The 22,062-nt window shown below is 33.9% G+C and overlaps 1 protein-coding gene across 1 annotated transcript in view; it reads right to left on the bottom strand.

The window, feature by feature from the left end:
- The window catches only part of LOC111148942 (ankyrin repeat domain 17), a 165,788-nt gene that overhangs the window by 41,298 nt on the left and 102,428 nt on the right, over positions 1-22,062 (bottom strand). Inside the window, 8 exon segments of the mRNA XM_022505772.1 lie at positions 2,972-3,117; positions 3,292-3,403; positions 12,229-12,377; positions 16,635-17,387; positions 18,857-18,959; positions 19,382-19,525; positions 19,780-19,907; positions 21,434-21,521. Of these exon segments, the coding sequence (XP_022361480.1) occupies positions 2,972-3,117; positions 3,292-3,403; positions 12,229-12,377; positions 16,635-17,387; positions 18,857-18,959; positions 19,382-19,525; positions 19,780-19,907; positions 21,434-21,521 (1,623 nt within the window).

Genomic DNA, 22,062 nt, shown 5'->3' with positions numbered 1-22,062 from the left:
TGGGAATTTTGAATAAAGTTGCTATTCTTTCAGTAATATATTTTCACTGCTCATGGGCTCTATCTAGTAGTAGAATTTCTGGGTATATGTTTAGTTTTATAAGAAATTACCAGACCTTTTCTGAAAGTCATTGTACCATTTACACCCCCACAAATAATAAGCGAGTCCTGACTGCTCCACATCCTGGGCAAGATTAAGCATTGCCGGTCTTTATCATTTTAGCCATTGTCGTTGGGCTATGTGGTGGTAACCCACTGGGATCTTAATTTGCATTCCCTGATAGCTAAAAACTGGTCACCATTTATTGAAGTACTTATTGGCATCTTTCGTCCATTATGCCATTTAATGCACAAAACAACTCTTTGACAGAGGAACAAGTATTTTCACCTTCATTTTGCAAATGAGGCAGAGAAAAGTTAGACTACCCAAGATCAGAGCTCATACCTTGCTCTTAGTACTAGTAAAATATCCTAAAATACTAACTGGGAAATAACAAATAATGTTAATGAACAGTGCTTTGTCTTAACATATAAGCTGAAACTTTATTCATTTGAATAAAGCTATGACCAATTTTAGATTATGACTTCTATCCATCACTTTTTTGCTTTTAGAGCCAGTAACACTAGATGGCTTATGTGACAAGGTTATGAAAAACAAGACCAAAAAATGGCATTATGCTGTTTTATTTTATAGAGAGTCCCTTAAACAAGAAAGTAAAAAACCCTAATCAAATTTCTAAAGTTATTAATTCCATTATGCAAAGATAACTGACCTTAGTTATCTCTCAAAGGGAATGGTCTATTCCCAGAAAGTAATAAACACTCAATATAAATTAGTTTGTGATTTTATAGTAAAATGAGTTTCCACTGTTTAATAACTTCAAAATACTTAACTGTTCCAATGACACCAAATCAAAACAACAGAATGTTATAGGCAAAATTATTACCCTAAAAGACTTCTATATCTGTTACAACCTCATTTGTTACATTTTAGTAAGAATATATAAAGATTATAGTATGCTATAGGCTTTAAAATTGCTTTGAAAGGAATGGAACCAACTGATTTCTTTTTAACATTGAAAAATTTCTTATCATATAAAACAATAATTATTTCAAGCTATATAATGATTGAAAATTTCAGTTAAATCAAAATTTTACTTTCATTATATTCTAAAACCAAAATTTTGGTTTTATATTCTAAAACCTTAAGCCTTTACATTTCCAACTAAGTTTTTCAATTTAATGTTATTATTAATTTTAAAAAGTTCTGCCATAACGTTCAATTTGAGATTAATGGAGATCTCCACACTTTCTGATGTACCAAATCAAGCAGCTTTTTTACTGTCTTACTTCCTATCATTTGGGTTAAAATTCTTTTAATATACCAATCACCTCTACTGTGAAATACAGGGGGAAAAATGATACAAATGTATTCACATTATCAACCAGAAGGAAGAGCATAGCAGAGACAGGTTCTTTGTTGTCTCCTATGCAGAACATCTGTAGAAACAAGTGCATCTAACCGTCCACACATATAACGATCTACTCCAAATATAAAGGAGCAAAAATCATATATTTAAAAACTACAAATTGGCCAAAGCAAAAATTTTATGGGAAAGAAAGAAAAAGTAAAACAAAAAACAACTGTATTATCACTAGGCTCCAATTCTTTTTAATCCACAAGATAAAGGATCACTAACTTCTATCTTTCTATTCATGTACCATTTTATTAGATTTTTCATTCTTTCTGTGCAAGAATTATTCTATCTCTTAAAGAACTTTTATCTTCTAGTTTACTGAAAACTCTAATGGGTTTAGCTGATTCAAGTTCAATATAACCTGATATGACAGGCAAAGGGCGGCGGGGTGGGGGGCAGTTTAAGGTGCACAAACAGGGAGGTAATAATCTACCACTTCATTGGCCAGAATAATTTTAGACATAATATTTCAGGAGGGATATGGACAAAATGGTAGAACAGCCTGGTGAGAGATTTAGAAAAGGTATCTTCAAGCTAATAATCAAAATAACAGAACACGCTTTAGGTAACTGGCAGAGACTCAAATATCTATAGATACAAGAGGATATAAACCTCTTAACATTAATTCAAAGAACAGAATTAAGAATAGTGGGGAAACTTAGGGAAGGCATAACTCAGGCTTGATAAACAGGAAAACTTTGTAACAGGATGGTGAAAAAAAAAAAGGTAAAACATTTTTAAGCTGAGTAAGAAAACGACCTGCATGATCTAGGATACTTCTTAAATCTAAGATTCAACAATACCCTAATTGAGAAGTTGCCAGTACACAGAGACAGCACAACTGGCTAATCAAAACCCTTACAACTAGATTTAAAAAATGGATTTAAAAAAATTAGGTTGCCCAGCTGATCATTAAATGCCAGAAGAAGACATACATGGGTATAGGCTATAAATTCTTGGGCCTACACCTGATCACACCAGCGGTTCTACCCTACTTAAAAAATGAAAAGGTCATATAATCTCATCTGAGAATCTTTCTTTCAGAGTTGAGGAGTGGGGAAAAATGAAAAGAACAACTAAAAATTGAATGCTCTTGATTCCCTACTAATCTTATACACCGAGAGCAATAGAGGCTGAGCTTAAGCACCTTTCATGCCAGGTACTCTGGGATAGAAAAATACAAGTGAATATAGTCCCTGCTTAGCAGGAGTTTACTGATTTGATTTGAAATGGCTTAATCACTCCCTTAGCCTGAATGCAACACAAAGGAATTCCCATGGCAGGTACTACTTTTAGAAAAACATAGTAATAGATGTGACTTTTCAGAAACAATGGCGTATGCTAACACAGTGTTTGAAATTATGACCTATTAGCAAAAGGACAGTTACTGTGATAAATCCAGATGTCAATCCATTATTCCCATCAAATGATATTAAGTTAAAATATGTGTTTGCTAAACAGATGGGACAGATATTACACTGGGGAAAATGTTACCTCCTGTCTCCCCCCAGAACAAGCCAAAGATAATGGTGTGTCCTTGGTTCTTTCTGACTGGGCTTCAATGTCTGCACCATTGTCCAGCAATATTTCCACAACACCAACATGACCAGCGGTGGCAGCCAAGATAAGTGGAGTAAAACCTGGAAAAAAATGATCTTCTCACTACATGTTAAGCAAAAAAAAAAAAAAAAAAAAACAAAAAACAAAAAAAAACACACTGTTTTTCATTATATCTATCACAACAGGGCTAGAAGTAGTATTTCTTCACAGAACACAAATATTCCAGAAAAAACATTAACAAAAGTAAGCCCTACCTTTCTTGTCTCGGTGCTCAATACTAGCTCCTCTCTCTAGCAGTGTTTGTACCAGTTCTTCATGACCACCAGCACAGGCCAGTGTTAGCGCTGTATCATGATTACTTTCAGTCTATAAAAAATTAATTTTTTGATTAATTTTTAAATTACATCAATTATATAATATATACTTAAACTAAATACAGACACAGATGTCCCATTCTACTGTATCAAACATTTGGATATCAAGTTATTTTTTTCATTAGTGGCTAACTTGTGATTTTGTAAAGGCTACAAAATAATATTTGAACTTTATGGGCAAATCTTAAACATGAAGGGAAAAAAGTATGATTTTCAACCATATGCTATTTACAAATACATGATTAAAAGAAATAGTGTTGGACTCACTTTTGCTTCTAGCATTAATGGAGTAGCACAGAAAAGATCTGTCTTCCTAACTCAAACAACCAAAAAGGAAAGGACGAACTATGTGAAATGATGGTATTTAGATAGGCAGTGTGCGGCAGTGATCACCGAGGGTAGAAATGATTAAACTCAACTTAATGCCTGGAGAGTTTTCAGGTTGCAGTGCAGAGAGGGTACCCAAATACAGCCTGGCAATCTCCCTGAGTTGAGAAGACAGAGTCTGGAGCAGTCAGATGGCTAGAATTCATGCGGCAGACTACTGGATAGGAAAGCACGACAGAGTACTCTAGATATTTGCAGAGGGTCTTTGGCTGAGTCCTTGAGCTGAATTCTGATAAGCATATGTGCATGAGGAAAATTGAGAGGCCAAGAAAAGACCACCAGCAGGCATAACAACACCCAGAGCTTACACAGGGCCAGCAATAGTTTGGTTCCCACCAGCCAGAGTAGACAGACCTCAAAACACACAGAATATCAAGTAAAATCCTCAGCAGTGGAGCCAAATCAGCTGTTCTAGGCCCACCTAAGAAAGCTGAAAAGCAAGCCCTGATATAGAAAAAGGGCTTCCAAGTAATTTAACTGCAGTTGAAAACAAAGCCCCCAAATACTTAAAGGAACAAAAAAGAAAAATACATAGTATACAGAGTATTTTGAAAGACAAAGACTATCATAATTGAAACATGATGCTTTATATATGATTTACATAAATATAATGATACTCTATTATAGTTTAAAATGCTTGTTTCATAAACAAAGTCCTCATACTTTGAGTACTCTAAACTTGTACTATCGAAGAAAGGTAACTACTAGCAGTATGTAGCTATTATACTACAAATATAGCTAATGTGACTGAAAAACTAAATTTTAAATTTTGTTTTAATGAATTTGAAGTTAAAAAGTGATACTCGGGGCGCCTGGGTGGCTCAGTGGGTTAAAGCCTCTGCCTTCAGCTCAGGTCATGATCCCAGGGTCCTGGGATCGAGCCCCACGTCGGGCCCTCTGCTCCTCGGAGAGTCTGCTTCCTCCTCTCTCTCTGCCTGCCTCTCTGCCTACTTGTGGTCTCTGTCTGTCAAATAAATAAATAAAATCTTAAAAAAAAAAAAAAGTGATACTCATTTGGTTAGTAGAGAATTTTTCAGCATGGAGCACTCTGAGTAAAGAAATCTATTTTCTTAATTGTACATCTAATCAAATCTAAATGAAACCCAAGTTGAGATAAATATAGGCTAACAAACCATCCTGGATTTGCATAGGACTGAGGGGGTCTCTGGCATAAGGAGCTTCTGGTGCTAAAATCAGGAAAGTCCCAGGAAAATGAGGATAATGTGATCACTCTAAGCTGTAAGTATAACATATAGGCTGAATTTTGAAGACCTTTAATATGAAATAAAATGTAAAATATCTCAGTAGTTTTTTGGTATTACTGATTACATGTTTAAACAATATTATTATGGACATATGAAGCTAAATAAAATATATTCTTATGATGCATTTTACCTATTTTATTTTGCTTTTTGTTGTTGTTTTTTTAATATTTTCATAACGTATTTTTTTAAAGATTTTATTTATTTATTTGACAGACAGAGATCACAAGTAGGCAGAGAGGCAGGCAGAGAGAGAGGAGGAAGCAGGCTCCCTGCTGAGCAGAGAGCCCGACCTGAGGCTCGATCCCAGGACCCTGAGATCATGACCTGAGGTGAAGGCAGAGGCTTTAACCCACTGAGCCATCCAGGCGCCCCTTATTTTGCTTTTTTAAATGTGGTTACTAGAGGGGCGCCTGGGTGGCTCAGTGGGTTAAAGCCTCTGCCATCGGCTCAGGTCATGATCCCAGGGTCCTGGGATGGAGCCCTGCATGCATCTGGCTCTCTGCTCAGCAGGGAGCCTGCTTCCTCCTCTCTCTCTGCCTGCCTCTCTGCCTACTTGTGATCTCTATCTGTCAAATTAATAAATAAAATCTTTTTTAAAAAAATGTGGTTACTAGAAAATTTTATGTGTTTTGCATTATTTTTTCTGTTACACAGCACTGTTCTAAGCTACTTTCCCTAATTTTTACATATGCATCTCTATTACAATACTTATCACCAATCTTCCTTATGCTTTTATCAGTATATGCCTATCACTCTCAGAGAACTAGAAGTTCCTGGAAGGTAATAAACATGTTTTATTCATGTTTGCATTCTCCACCTATAAGTGATGCTTTGCCTAGGAAACAATAAATGATAGTTAAGTTCAATGAATGACAGCGGCTATGCAGGGTCACAGATTCAAAGGCTATTACTAATAAAAGGCTACATATAAGAAATATATGTATTGTGTTTATATTTTTTGTAATATTTATTATATTTATGTAATAAATACAAAAAGGAAAGGCATTTTCTCCCAGAAGGTCAAGTCTCAAAACCAAACTCCATTACAAAAAATGAGTAACAAGAGACAAAAGGCAAAATCGATAGAGTCAAGAAATAAGAAAAAGCCTACTAGTCAGTGATGAAGAGGGAGACCGCAAAAGCTGCTCTGCGGAAGAGGCTGGCAGAGAGCAGAGCTACTGACTGCAGAGATCAGGGATGGCCACAAGGGAGAGATGCACCAACTACAACAATGAAGAAGGACACGAATACTTAAATGAGTGACAGCTCTGACTGTATAATACTATTTGATCTTCATTTCAGGTTTATAAGGAAGAAATTATTATGTTGATTTCAGAAAAAAAAGAAACAAAGGCTTAGAGAAATAATCCTCCAATAGTCATACAAGCTAGTAACTGATAAGGACTGCTTAAAAAACCAAGGAGATCTTGGATAACAAAATCCTGCTTTCCCTATTATATCATAAAGCAGTGCTAAACCAACTAGGTCAATATAATGTTTAAGTCTATCTACCTTATATACTTCCTATGTTAGTGACAATTAGAAAGTCAACTTTATGATGAAGAGTCCACTTTATAATGAACTTTATTAGGTTTCTCAATGTCTTCTGGGGGTTAAAGAGTAATTTAGGAAAGCAGAGCCAATCTTAGAGAATGAAGAGACAAAATTTGAAAAAGATAAGCATGGAATATTTTAGCGGTTAGTAAAATACTGGTTTCCCCCCCACCAACACACACATTATAAAACATTAATTCAACTGACATTTATTAAGCACATTTTACATTCAAAGTACTCTGCTAGGTACTTCAGGGTTGACAAATGTAACTAAATACAGTCCCTGTGCACTAGGAGCTTGGTGCTTACAGCATAGGGCAAATTTAGGTTCAAACTATGAGAGAAATATAAACAAGGTATTAAGAGAGTTGAATGAAAAAATATTTAAAACTAAGAAAACAGGGCTTATCAAATTCCTTGGGGAACTTAAGAGTGGGTAACTTCATGAACTAACATGAAATCTTCTAAAAACAAAAATGAAAAAAATTAAAAGATTCTGAAGTGAGGTATAACGAACACCTATACAATCCCCAAATGGTAAGACACACTATCCTGATTTGTAATACTTCAAGAAACAAATTAACTGAAGAAGAAGTTTGGGTTAAAGTAACAATGACTAACATGATATAAAATTTAAAAATACATGTTTTGAATATTACTGATAACAATACAGGTGATGGCTTCCTGAAAGGCAATGTATCATTAAAGTCATGTTATGTTATACTGGTTAACAAGCCACATACATTGTCATGTATCTGTAACTAAGAGAAACCTGAAAGGGAGACCAATGCCCAGAGGTTCGTTAGCTCATTCAGGTTTACATTCTAAAGAAATTTTCATTTGGCCCACAATACCATAAGATACACTATTTTGTATGTGACAGATGTCGTTATGATGATTCTGGCTTATAAAAAATGCTAAAATTATATTCAATGTAGGAGTACTCTGTAAATTGACATGACTCTTCAGGTTAGTAAGACGGAAAAATAAGAAGGAATCATGAGACAAATGCAGTATTAATGGAAAAAGCAACTTTTAATAAGCTGGAATGCATGAAAAAACTTAACTGAACTGTCTGTTAAAAAAAAAAAAGGCAGGGGGAAGTGGACCTATTAATTACATCTAAGTAATTAATTCACTTTGAAAATCATTAGAACTTCAAGTGCTAACCTTTTTGTAGACCTCCATAACCTTCATAATTCTAGACATCTCATTCCCTAAATGTGTCAGAGGTCACGTGTAAGATACAAAAAATAAAATAAAATAAAATAAAATAAAATAAAAAAGTAAAAAGGATAGCATTTAGGGAGAATGAGAATAATGAAAATAGTAAAATAGTAAATAACTTGCTTAAAACCTCACATAAACAACTAAAATGCACGCATTTTAAGTAGAATGCTTAATGGCAGCATATTACATATCACCATTAACTCATTTTTCTTGTCTCTTCAATTTTTCTCATTAAAATGTGATTGAACTATTCTCTGTATTGCAAAACCTACAGGAGAAAAATATTCAAATGATATTTATACCGTTAAAGGCAAAACATAATTTTACATACTTTATAATTTCAGTCTTGATATCTAAGTCAAATTTAATGCCTACCTTCTTCAAAAAATAATCATGGATAGATGTTATTAAAAACCGGAAAAAAAGCAAAACTGCATAAGGTAGTATTTATTTTTCTCTTTCATAAAATGTACTAGAACCGGCTACTCCAAGTATAAGGAAAGCCTTTTGAAGTTTGTGAATAAAAATGACAAGCAGTTCAGAAATACATGAAAAACATGTGGTAAGAAAATGGGAGGGGGTGGGAACACAAGTTTTACACCCATGAACAGAACAACTGGTACTTTCTCACTTTTGTGGCTGTTAGAGTCAATCAAAATCTCACATAAAACACATAAAATATTTAACTCAGTAGTATTCAACTCTAATCTTCAGCCAGATTTACTGTTTCATACAAAACCAGTGGTTCTTAAAAGTCTGTAAATGATTACTAATTTCTACATGTAGAATACCCATTCTAGCAAAATAAAAATTAGAACTATGCTATTAAAAGATGTAATAAAAGTCTCAAATAATTCCTTCAAATTATCATTTACTGATGTTCCCGAAAATAAATTTTGATAACAGTTCAGTATATGGTATTAAAATATATTATAATAAAAATATATTAAAAATATCCAGACAAGGGCCACCTAGCTCAGTCAGTCAGTAGAACATGCAACTCCTAATCAAGCCCCACACTGGATGCAGACCTTACTTAAAAACAAACAAACAAAAAAACCAAAACAAATCGGATAAAAAAAAAATACATTAAAAAAAAAGTGATTCAATAAAACTATTACATGAAAGGTAGAAAGCCTGTGGCACATACATGCACACCAAGGTAATTTCTAGTTATCTTACGTAAGATTTGAGGCACCTTATAAAGAATACATTCAGCATTCTTCAAGTTCCAGAAATTAAACATGATTTCGCTAATCCCTGTTAAAAATATTAGTTTCTGCATATAATGATCAATTAAAGAAGTTTAAAGTATGACCATTTTAAGAATCATTAGCATTTTAAAAAGAGACATACACTGAAGTTTTAAAAAATCTAACATATCTTTTGTTCTTCTTTAAATTAAGATTTGATATAAATATGAGGTATGGCCAAGGAAACATGTTGAAAAGCTGTAAGGATGAAAGACACAACCCTTTGCCATCCAGGTGGTAGATCTATTTTCTATAATCTAATTTACCAGGTTAATATAATTAAAATCAACATTCACATCTAAGATAGAAACTGAAAAACAGGTAGCATAGTGCAGTGCTTAAGAGTACAGAATCTAGAGCCAGAATGCTAGGGTGGATGAAAGCTGGCTCCACCATAAATTATCTATTGGGCAAATAGTTAACATCTGTAAGTCTCACCTTCTTCACCTATAAAATGGGAATAACAATAGTACCTATACTTCATGAGGTTGTTATAAAGTTAAAGAAGTTAGTATCTATAAAAGTGTTAAGATTTGTTAAATAACCAAATAAAAGATTCAAATATTAGAAAAAGTTTAATCTTTCTAAACAGAGTTAGAGTCTTGGTATGAATTTATCATATCACTTGCCTGTTACAGCACAGTACTATCACACATAAACCACAATATCTACTACGTAAAATCTCATGGAATTTTTATTTTAGAATCTAGAAAAAACTTTGGATGAACTGAGTACAAAAGGATCTTTATAACTGCTTAACATGTCTGTTTGGTACCATAAAAACTAGTAAATTTTAAAAACTAACATCAAAAATAAAAGAAGAAATAGTGAACAATTATTTCTGAATGTTTATTTGGTATTATGTTTTCCAAAGCAGAAACTTCCTAAACTTCTAAACAAAAAGAAAACTCCTAAACTTCCTAAACAAAAAGAATAACTCATTACAGGCTAACCAAATTGAAAAACCTTGATACAGAGATCCGATAAAACGGAACAGATATTTAAGAACACAGTCAAATCTTTTTTACATAAGCATGTCAACTAATATCAAAACATAAGTTTTTTTTTTTTGTGTGTGTTTTTTTTTTTAGATTTTAATTATTCATTTGAAAGAGAGACACAGAGTGAGCACAAGCAGAAGGAGAGGCAGAGGGAGAGGGAGAAGCAGATTCCCCGCTGAGTCAGGGACTTGATGCGCGGCTCGATCCCAAGACCTGCAGATCATGACCTGAGCCGAAGGCAGATGCGTAACCATGCACCCCAAATGTAAGTTTTTGGAAATTAAAAAAAAATTTTTAATTATTTATGTGTTTCTTAGAAATTAATTTATTTATAATAGAGCAATGGCTGGTTGAGTAGTATAGTCCAGTAAAATTTCACCATAACTATAAGAATTTCAAATTAAATAAAATCACGATCATACTTGGAGGAACTTTTTCTGATTTTATTCAAAATAATTTTTCTTAAATCCTTTTATATTTTGGTGAAGTTTTTAGTTTTGCTTATGGTTCAATAATTGATTCCATAAAAACTAAAAAATATAACTCTCCTTAAAACATAATAGCCATACAACATAACAACCTCAGAGCAAAAAAGACTGGAGGAAAATAATGCAGATTCAATACCAACTTCAACCCAGTTCCATTATGCTGTATTTTTTTTTTATTTATTTACTTACTTGGGGGCAGGGAGAGAGAGTGAGAAAGTGTGACCAGTGGGCAGGTGCTGAGGGAGAGGCAAAGAGAACCCTAAGCAGGCTCCGCACCCAGTACAGAGCCCCACAAAGAGCTCAATCCCACAACCCTGAGATCAAGAGTCGGGTATGCCCAACCAACTGAGCCACCCAGGTGCCCCTATAATGCTATATCATTATTAAATATAAATCATTGTAGATCATCAAATGAATACTTTGTAATTTTTTAAAAGGCTATAGAGTGTGTGGTAGTTAAGGAGGTTGCCTTTGAAATCAGACCCACTAAAGTTTGACTCTCAACCCTCACTTCTTAGCTAAAAGAAGTGCTCTTAAGCAAAATGTTAAATGTCTTTCTTAGCCTTGGTTTCTTCATCAGGGAAATGGGTATTTAAAAGTTGCTTCTTCATATATGTGGTCTGAAGACAACACAATTCCTTAAAATTGCCCTTGACAATTTTAAGTGGTCAAAAAAGTTAGCACATATAACACAATGAACATTTGGAAAGCAAGAATAGAAGTGAAATTTCTTTTTCTTTCACAATATTACCAAGAAGCATTTTAATGAAAAGGAAGCTTTATTTTCATAGGTTAAGAGTACACAGTCTTAATAGGACACACGGACACACACACACACACACACACACACACACACACACACACACACACACCCTTCCTGAAATTCAGGTTTATAAACAACTGATCATTTACAAAATAAAAAGTTTTATCATGTATACTGCCATCTTCACCTATGTCACCCCCTCCCCACCCCAGATATTAATCAAAATACAAAACTAAACTGCAAATATTTCTCAGTCCTGAATAAGGCACATAACCTTTATCTTGTTCAGCAGTCTCCTAAACTAAGCCTCTTAGCATTTCTTCAGGACAAAATACCAGCTATCCTCCTATCTCCAACTTCACTCTGCCCTGAGATTACATGGTAAACTAATTTTTTTAAAAACTGGGTGTTTAGTTTTGATTTAGTGCTACAGACACAGACACACAAATTCACTACGTGTTTCAGTCAGCAAGATCAGAACTTTCCAAGACAATATAAATGTAACTGAGTATATACGATACATCAATGAAGAATCTTTTATGTGTAATCCATTATGAATTAGAAGCATATCTTCTAATTCAAGATTAGAATAAAATACTAATCTTAAAGAAGTTATTTCTTTTAACATCCTCTTCTAAAGTTAAAAAAAAAAAAAGTTACTTGACAACTGTGGAAACCAAACCATCACATAATTATCAAAAATAATCTGCTTCTGGTATTTTACTTTTTAAAATGTGGATTCTAATTTATTCATAAATGTGACTCAGATTTCTGCCTGGAGACAAAGCAGTCTAAGATGATTTAAATCACTGATTAATGTTTTTACTGATGGTATGATTTTAGTTAAAAACCATCCCTCCAGAATTTGGAGCTTACCTGTGCATCAATATCAATGGCAGGGTAGATAGGAAGCATGGCTGAAGGAGAGATGATAGGACTTGGAGTTGGAGTCTGAGGTTGGGAAATGGAAGCAGCGATACTGTGGGTAGGAGTGTTTGACATTGCAGATGCTCTTCCACTGACTGCTGTTGAACAAAATAACTGCACTTAATAAGGATGAAACATTGTTAGGGAACAGTAAGAAAAAATTATTAGAAAATTTTCAAAGATTTTTTAAAACAAAATGTCTACAGGTAGAATGCCATAGCACTAATAATTCATTTTTCTGGTTATTTTATTTCTGACTTTGGACAACAGTCTAAAAATATAAAGTATGTTAAGAATAACCCATTTTCTAAATAATAATCCATCTGAAAATAAAATTCCCCTCTTACAGTATGTAATCATAAAACCTCAATTCAAAATAACCCTGAAAGCAAAAAGGTCTTATGAACTAAAACTGAATATAAATGCAAATGGATAGTTGTCCATTATATCTTCTTAATCAGAAAAGGAATAAAAGGTAAAACAGTCAAGTTCAGAGGGAGAAAAGTATGAGTTTTAATCTGCCATTTTCACACCTCATATTCTCATGAAAGTAATTTCACTGTTTGGGGTGAACCTCACTCTCAAATCATTTAAAACACTCCCTGCTCTTTTACTAATTGCAGGCAAGGGGATGATAATATTCTGAATGGTAGCCCTTTACTATGACAGCATAGTAAAATATGAAAATTTGATCCTCACACAGAAATATAGTTTCTCACATGTAGAATTACTCTGTAGGGGTTAAAATGCCCACCAATCAATCCAGCAATCACACTGACTTATGAGGACAAAATTAAAAGATTAAGGTAGAAATAAATGTATGCACGCAATAAACCTTCAAATATAGATTATTGTTAGTTCTAAGTATATTGTTAGTTCTAAGTATAATATTCCCTTTATATTATTTTAACCAAAATATGCAAATTAACAAGGGGTTAATTAGGTCAGTACTTGAGGTGGGAGAACTCTAAAGGTCGTGGCAACTGAGGGTATTTTATTCTCTCATGGATTCACTTCTGGAGTTGATAAGTGAACATTAATCCTTTTCTCCCCCCCGCCATTAAAGATACTATAGCACTGAAGTTTGGGCATTAATCTTTGAATGGCCAACAGTAGTGTGGATGTGTGTTATCAATATACTTATCAACTACATCAGACAGAAAACAATCATGATTCACAACTGGATCTGAAACCAGGCAAAAGAGGTTATGATCCTGCCAAGAATAAAACTGAAATTGACCTTATTTAACAATTATAAACACGATTGTCAATTAAGAAATCTATTTTACATGAAATCCTTAGTTCAGGCACAAACATACACTATATACATTATAGCAACACACATTCTATAATTATACATTTTTAAGTCCACTTAAAAGCTAAAAGAAAAACAAAGAAGGAAACAAAACAAAACAAAACAGTTTGAATCCTTAGGGATCCAGATTAATAGGAAAGGGCATGTACTAATATACTAAATTGATCAATGGTTTTGTGTATTAAGGAAAAAAAAAATTTAAATGTACATATTCTAGATATAAATTTCAAAACCATAAAAAAAATCTATGGCTCTTAAAATAGATTCCATAATCTCCTCTGATTGGATTGATTTTCACAAGTGAAAATGCTAAATACTAAAATTAGCTTAAACAGAATGAACACCAATCTGTCCAAAGAACTGATATTTATTTCATGATACTAAACAAAAAGTCTAAGCTTTATTGTTAAGTGACTATATTGTTATTTACATTTTAATTGGAATAAGTTCTTTTAAAGAACATATGAAAATGAGTTTTCTTATTTTTGGTCAAATTGCTTGTTCTTATCATCTCATCTCAAAGGAGGTAAGAAAAACCAGTTCCCTCATTTCATTTCCTTTGGGGTACTTATGAAATTAATGAAATAACTGCCTGTCACTCATCCATCCCCTAGAGTGAAAAGTAACAACATGTAAATATGCAGGGATCTGAAGGAACTCTGGTACAGATCTTTACACTTGGTATTTCACTTTAGGGTTAGATTTTAAATGAGAACCAGATGCTCCAGAAAAGTTTTACATCGGGTAAGGAAAGGAGGAACCTGAGAGTACAGCAAAGGCAAGGTGTTAAGTCTGGTTAAAACGGGAACTGATTTTGCTATGTAAGTACAGAGAACAGGAAAGACAGAAGATTTGGGCCAGCCAAGTACTAGAGAAAGGGACTGAACCTTACAAGAGCGGTCTAAGAAATGGGAGTTAAAGAATAAAGAACAGGTTATGCTGCAGTGGGTAAGGAAGACTGAGCCTAAAAAGGTTATAAAATTTCAAGAAATCCAAAGAAAGAAACGGAAATGGTCAGTAGTCAACCTAAAGAACAAGTACTAACACAAAAGTTGTTTAACGAAAAGTTGTGGGAGTGCAAGAGTATATGTGTATGTTTATGCATGTGCACATGCATGATGACAGGGACGGACTGCAGGTAAGTGGCTGGATGTTTTTAATCCTGTCCTTCCTTCTGGTCATCTCTCCTCTCTCCATATAAATGGGCATAATAAAGAGATAAAGTATTTTTATAATGAGAAATATTTGTCATATTTCCTGAAAAGTTACGTGCTTTTGAAATTCTTGATATGAAAACACTTGAAACATATAGGCAGAATTTGTTCTCCTTTGGTAAAACAATCAACAGAAAAACTACTTTACAAATCTCCAGTAATTCAGATCAGTATAAAAATTGTACAACTGGCAAATCAACATTGATAAGTTTGCCCAAGAACATCAAGTAAATTCTAATAGCATATCAAAAAATTTTTAAGTGTTCATTGGTAGGAATGTCCAGTCTTCATTTAATTGGATAAATAAGACTTAACTCTATACATTCTTTGGTAGTTCAACTGACAAGAGAAAGAACACTATTATGACCTAAACTAACAGCCAGTAATAGCAAAATTGGGACTTTTGGCTACTGTGCTCCAATTTTCATAAGATACTAATGTTTCTTTAATTGTATTCCCAATTACTTTAACCAGCTAATGGTTATTAACAGTAATTCTTAAATCTACAGAAAAGTTTTATGTTTATCAATATAAGAATCTTTACAGTTCTTACTAATGATTAATACCATTTTTTCCAAGGCAGTTACCATACCCTCTAAAATTAGCAGAGATCTTTGTTCCACATAATACTGCTGGGATGACAATAAAAGAGAACTGGGAAACTTAGGAGCAATTTGTTAAGTATAAAATCTGTCTCATTAGCTGGTGTCTTAGTTTCTGAATGTTAGCTAAATATCTCAACACTATACAATTTAATTTTTTTATTCTTCTAAAAGATGAAGGACAAATTATATGTAATTTCATCATAATATCTAACACTGCCCCAACAGTTTCAAAAAGTAGAAAAACTCAATCATCTTTTAAGTGTACCAAAGAATAAAAAAAGGGGAAGACACCAGTTAAAAACTACCAATTGTCAATGATTTACTGCCTTTGTTTTTCCCTTTTTCTCCCTTTTCAAATTTTCTTTATCTTTTTCCTAAATGAAGAAAATTACCCTTCTCAATATAGCATTCTTATGGTTTATAACCCTACAAAATCTCATTTTACTACTTTGTTACAGAACTCTTGAAAAGCACCAAAAATCAGAATCATTAAAACAACCTTCTAAAATATTTCCTCTTGCCAATGAATCTAATTATAATGGAATAAATTTTTTTTGGCTACACATTTAAAGATATATCATCTATGATACTGTCAGGGGATAACACCTTCCCGTAATACAATTAGAAAGAGACTACACATTAACATTCACAGGGGATAAAACCACTGACATACAGTATAAACAAACCCTATTTGGTATGGTACTTTATTATTGTTGTAAAGGTGCTTAATTTTTTTTTTTTTAAATATCCATCAGGTTTGAAGTCTGATCCATTAGGATATAAAGTATTTCTGTTCACAAATAAGGCTCCTGATGTGTCCTACTAGTTTTGCACTTCAACTTCTATCAATTTTCCAGTTTATTGGTGTGAATACAGAAGCACAAAAGCCAAAATTCAATCTTAATATTCTGAACTTAAAGAGAAAAAATAAAAACGAAAACAAAAACTCAAACATCAATCCCACTACTGAAAAAAACCTAGATTCCCAGCCTACCCAGCTAAGCCAAAAAGTTTCAGTCATTCGTACTGTATGAGCTAATCTTTAATTTGACCTGTATCCGTCTGAGAACTTCTGAGATTGAACTAGTATTTCTAAGGATATACATGGGTCAAGAGTCCAAAAATAGTTCTCAAGTTGGGTAATGGCAAAAAATTCTGGCACACTCTTACTCGCCTTAAGCAAATCATATTTGATACCTGCTCATAACAATATAAACCCACCTGCCATGATGTCATCCAGCGTGTCATTGAGGGTCTGAGCAGGGCTGGCTACCATTAACCCTTGTTGTGTTTCTGTCAGAATTCCTTGCCCCAGCCCTGCCAACTGTGCTTGGCCCAGTACTGGCTGTCCAACTATCACTCCTTGAAGTTCTGTAAGATTTGCGATGGACCCTGGAGGCAAGGGACCTGCCGCCAGAGGCAAAGCTTGAGGCATGGCCAGAGGCTGGATAGGTGCAAAACCCATCTGAGCAGCAGTCTGCTGGGGTTCATCTTTAAGCAAAACAGGATCCACTTGCTGTAACCGTGCATAGTCTCCCTCGGAAAGCTGTTCTCCAACCCCAACAGGAGTTAGTAGTCCCAGATGTTGGCAAGACTGTTGCTGCTGCTGCTGAAGTTGAATTCTTTGAGCTTTAACCTCTAGATACTGCTTTTTTAGTTGCTGCTGAGTTTTCAGTTGTAACTCTCGTTCTACTTTCTGTAGTTCCTCCAAAATCTTTTGCTTCTTCTGAATTTGTTCCTCCCGTGTTTTGTTCAGCTCCTCGATCTTCTCCTTGGTAAGTTGGTCAGCGTGAGCCAGTTCCAAGGACTGCAGCTGTGCATTCTTTTCTATGGCTTCTTTTATCCTCTGTTCCAGTTCTGTTAACTTTCCCTGAGCCTCTTCTACAATGCTCTCTGGAGACTGATTGGTGATGTAACCCTGTACATCCTGGCTGTTTGCTGGCAAATGGCTGCTGGACTTTTGTTTAGAAGCAGCTGTGTGAAAAAGAAACCCCCTCAGAAGTGCACATGAATGGCATCCTCATTACAGAGTTACTGTTGGGAGGTTTAGTGCCAACAGTTATGCACCAAGTTATCATATCCATAGAAGGTGAAAATGTACTGTTAAGGAGTTTAAAAACAAATCCACCTTCTTTATCATAAATATAGAATGTATGTATTTTATGTGCATAGAGTAATCTTTGAGAAGTTAATTTTAAAAATATTACATGGCTAAAATTAGACAATAGAGGGATGCAGGTCTGTGATATCGAAGTGGTGCAATTAAAGTAAAATCTAAGGCTATGTGTAGACACTTCGTCTGGTCATAAAGATGTAAAACTTATCATAAGAACAGAAAAATAATGCTAGATTATTAAGATGTAGGGAAAACTTAGACTTCTAAGTTAAGGTTTTTCCACATTTGATAGTCTATGCCTTTTAAACACACACACATACACACAAAGAGTACCCAAACCACTGAGAAGTACCAGGAAATTAAATCCAGCTAAAATTTGTCTTTGTTGGGGGCCTACCATCTTCAAGACTGATAAAGGCAAGATATAAATTCACATATTCACACAGCTACCTGGCCAGTAGAGAACTGGGATTCAGTTTCCCTGGAAGAAAAGATGCTGGACTACGCCATCCACTGTATCTTCTGACAGCCAGGTGAATAAACAGATCTGGCTATGGGTGTAGCAATCAGCTGTTTGCTACACTAACTGAAAAAGATGCCAAGGCTCTAGATTGGTAGTAGTGACTGTAAAGAGCTGGTGGAAATACTTAGTATTCTTGTTGGTAAAATAATATAGGTAGCCAAAAACCAAAAAATTATAACTGCATTGGTTCTTCAGGTGAAACTTTTTAAAAAGAAAAACTGATTCAAACTGGTAGCTGTAATGTTTTGGGACATAACTTAAGAACATGCATGGTGTAACATCCACAAGTCAAATATGGACCTCAGAATTCTAGAGAAACAAACAAGCATATCTGAAGTAACTTTTAATTATTGGTTAAGAAAAGGTAGCCCAGATATAAAATCTATATCAAACCAGTTATTCTAAAATATATTTTAATTTTGATCTAAATTGTTAAGCCTTCTATCACTACAGAAATCTGAGTAATTTACAAAAATGTCATCCAACTATACCCAGCCCTAATATTTTAACATGAATAGAAATGACCAGTTATTAGAAGAAATCGTGGATAATCAGAACTGCATCAAAGATGAGCATCTGAATTTCTCCTAATAATACTGATAACTCTAGCATAAATTATGCTATTAACTATCTTCTCTCCCAATAACATGCCTTATTCATCAGTAAAAAAAAAAAAATCTTTATGTCAACTTAGTAAAATTCAATTTTTGTGGAAAAATAATTATAAGTGGAAAGGTTTTTTTGGTAATCTTATCATTTTTACCCAGTAACATGTAAAAGACAGTCTTCAGAAGTGTAACTGACCTTTATTCCTGATGGGAAGAGTAGTGGCAACATTGGCAGGTGGTTTGTCAGGCTCCTGAGGTGGAACAACCATGGGCAGTGCTTGAACTGGGACACGAGGAGCCTAAGACAAAGAAAACTGATTATGTTTCTGCTTTTCCCACAGAATAAGTTAAATTAAGAATAAGTTACATTATTTAAATTAAGAATTTAAAGTTACAAAGACTTCTTCAAAATATTTGTAATATGGTATTAAGTTCAGACATTGACATATTTACTTAAAATACGTTGGCACCAAATTATTTTCCATAACATTTTTTTAATGGACTTTGAATCTGAATGGTTATTCTGGCCATAGTAAAAAAGCAAATCATAATCACATCAATCTACAATCTGAATGTTATATGAGATTGTAACTTTAACCATTTCAAATTAAATAGCTGTAAGAGAACTACATATAACAAAAAACAGTCTAATCTAGTTTAATGGAAACCATGAGCCAAAGAGGGATAAGAAGATATAAAATACTTTAGTTTTGAATCTTACCCTATTTAAATCGTGGGCTGGGGGGGTTAACTGAGTGACATCCGGTGGAGGGGCTGAAAGCAAGTTATTAGGATAGTCCAAAAGATAGCAAACAACACTTGTATGGCCACCTTTCGCTGCTTCTATCAACATAGTTGAGCCATCCTAAGAGTAGATACGGAAGAAGAAAAAATATTTTATAAAAATAACAATTTCCAGAACCATTTAGGAAGATAAAGCCAACAGGCCCCAGACATATTCAAATCTTAGGTTAGGTAAAGAACATTTTCCTCTAATAAAACAGAAAAATATGAATATGCTTAAAATGCCATTAGAAATAGAACTGGTAGATGATATCTTCTAATGTTCAAGAGGAAGAATTAATTCACAATGCTACCTGAAACATTTGAATTACATACTTTTAAACGATGAGTAGGATCTGCCCCATGAGCCAAAAGTAGTTCCACCACTGCCAGATGACCCCCTGCACAAGCCAGGGACAGTACAGTGTGGTCATTATTAGCTGTGGTTCTATTCACATTAGCTCCTAAAACAGACAAGACATGGAAAATCATGTTAGTAGACTGCTATTTATTAAGTTACGGTAAATTTCAAAATCATAAAGAATAGAGAGAATAACATAATGAAAATCCACATGCTCCTTATCCAGCTTCAGTGATTATAAAGACACAATCCCATTTCACATAAACCCTCATCAATTCTCCTCTCCCAACATGAATTACTCTAAAACAAATCCCAGACAAACATGACATAATTTCATCCATAAACATTTCAGTATGCACTGGCAGAAGATAAGGCTAGATATATACATTACTTCTAATGTAATCACTGTTCAAAAAAAAAAAAAAAACCCTAAAAGTTCATCTACATGTTAAATTCTTCCATTAAAGAAAAAATGATTAAAAAGCAACAAAAATAAATCACATTGCCTTCTATGGGCTAACTACATAGACAATTAACAAGGAATAGAAAACAATATTCCTACCAAATAGAAAGTAATAATACTATTTCTTTCACTGGGAAATATCTGAGAATGAAAACAGATACACCACACCCTCAATACTAATTCACCTCTGATTTAAAGCATTGTGCTTGGCAATGTGGGAAATGGAAACAAAACAGCAGGAAGAAAATGGAACCAGAGAGAGATTTATCAAAGAGAGAGAATGGTGATTAGGTAAATAATTCCGTTCTTGAGAATACTACGGTATAAACATACAAGTGTTCAAACTGCCTAAAATAATTTAACCAGGGTTATTTCTGATTTATTTTCTTTTCCTATAAACAATTACAAACTTGAGATTTCTTCAGTATTTATGCTAAGAAGGAAATAGTATATACTGTCTTTTTAATTATACATGGTTTGCACAGCCTTTCTTTTATGAATGTTGAACCAAAAATAAAATCTTTCATCTTCTGTACTTAAGAATGAGGAAATCTGCATAAAAACTGTTTCAAGTTGAGCTTATGTAGTGAACACCTAACAAATAACTTAAAGGAAGTAATAAGATGCTATTTTTGTCATTTAAAATGGTTTTTGATATTCAAAGTAGAATTACTGACCGTAGATGAAATCCTCAATGCATTTTGGCATTTTTGTCACATTTCAATTTTGAATAATTTTGTGCTGTATTTATGACCATTTCTGTATTTTACAAAGAAGGAAACTTAGGCCCAAGGAAATGTAAAGTAGAAGAGTGACCTGCCCTTAAGTATCTCGGTGGCATAAACATAAAAATACAGGTTTCAAGATATATTATTAAATAAACAGAACAGATTTTAGGTTATCTAAACCCTCAAAGATTTACACAGAGAAGTTTTTCTTTATAAAAGTGTTTCTCAACAAGGGTGGTATTCAGTATCACAATTCTTCCTAGTTTGGAAATGTTCTATACATTGCAGGATATTTATCAACCATCCACTCACAAAATCTCAGTAGCATTCCTCCACCAGTGATACCCCCAAAACGTCCTTTACCTCTCAATCTCTAAATAACCCAGGGCAGGGAATAGATATCTTTGGGGAAAAAACTACTGCTTTACACAAACCTACCTTTACTAATTAAGAACTGAACAGTACAAACATGACCAGCTCTTGCAGCTTTCATTAAAGGAGTCCTTCCACCTTCAGATTCATGTTCCTATTAAAAAAAAAAACATAATTTAATTGCTAGTGAATAACTGTTCTTTTTCATGAATATCAAAAGGAAAAGAGTTGGACTAATTTCTGAATCTCAATATATTAAATATCATGCTTTGAAACAAATTAAGGAATACATCTTTAAATTTTAAAAATCCCAAATTAGAAACATGTTCTACAGATATAATTTAAGAACTGAAGTTATATTCATGTGATTCTGACGCCCTCATCTAAATCCATCTGGGTAATTTTTCCTTCTCTACCAAAGGACTGTGTAACTTGAACCGTGAATGGCACTCTAACACAGCCCTCTCCAATCAGCATTATCAGCACTATCCTTATCCACTCCAAGTGCTCTTCCTTTTGTTAGTTTGTATCCTACCTATACGAATTTCTGCAGTACACCATTTCCTTCTTTATAGACTTCCCATTAACTCCATGTTACCTTATATGAAAACATCAAAGTTAATGATCTAATATCCGGAAAACCACCAATTATAAGGTGTTACTAGAGATTTCAGGGTCTCAAAAGGATGGAGAAT

The sequence above is a fragment of the Enhydra lutris genome, unplaced genomic scaffold, assembly GCF_002288905.1.
Source record: "Enhydra lutris kenyoni isolate GAN:26980312 unplaced genomic scaffold, ASM228890v2 scaffoldscaffold21, whole genome shotgun sequence".
Lineage (NCBI taxonomy): Eukaryota > Metazoa > Chordata > Mammalia > Carnivora > Mustelidae > Enhydra > Enhydra lutris.
This window is presented reverse-complemented; position numbering and strand designations above follow the sequence as displayed.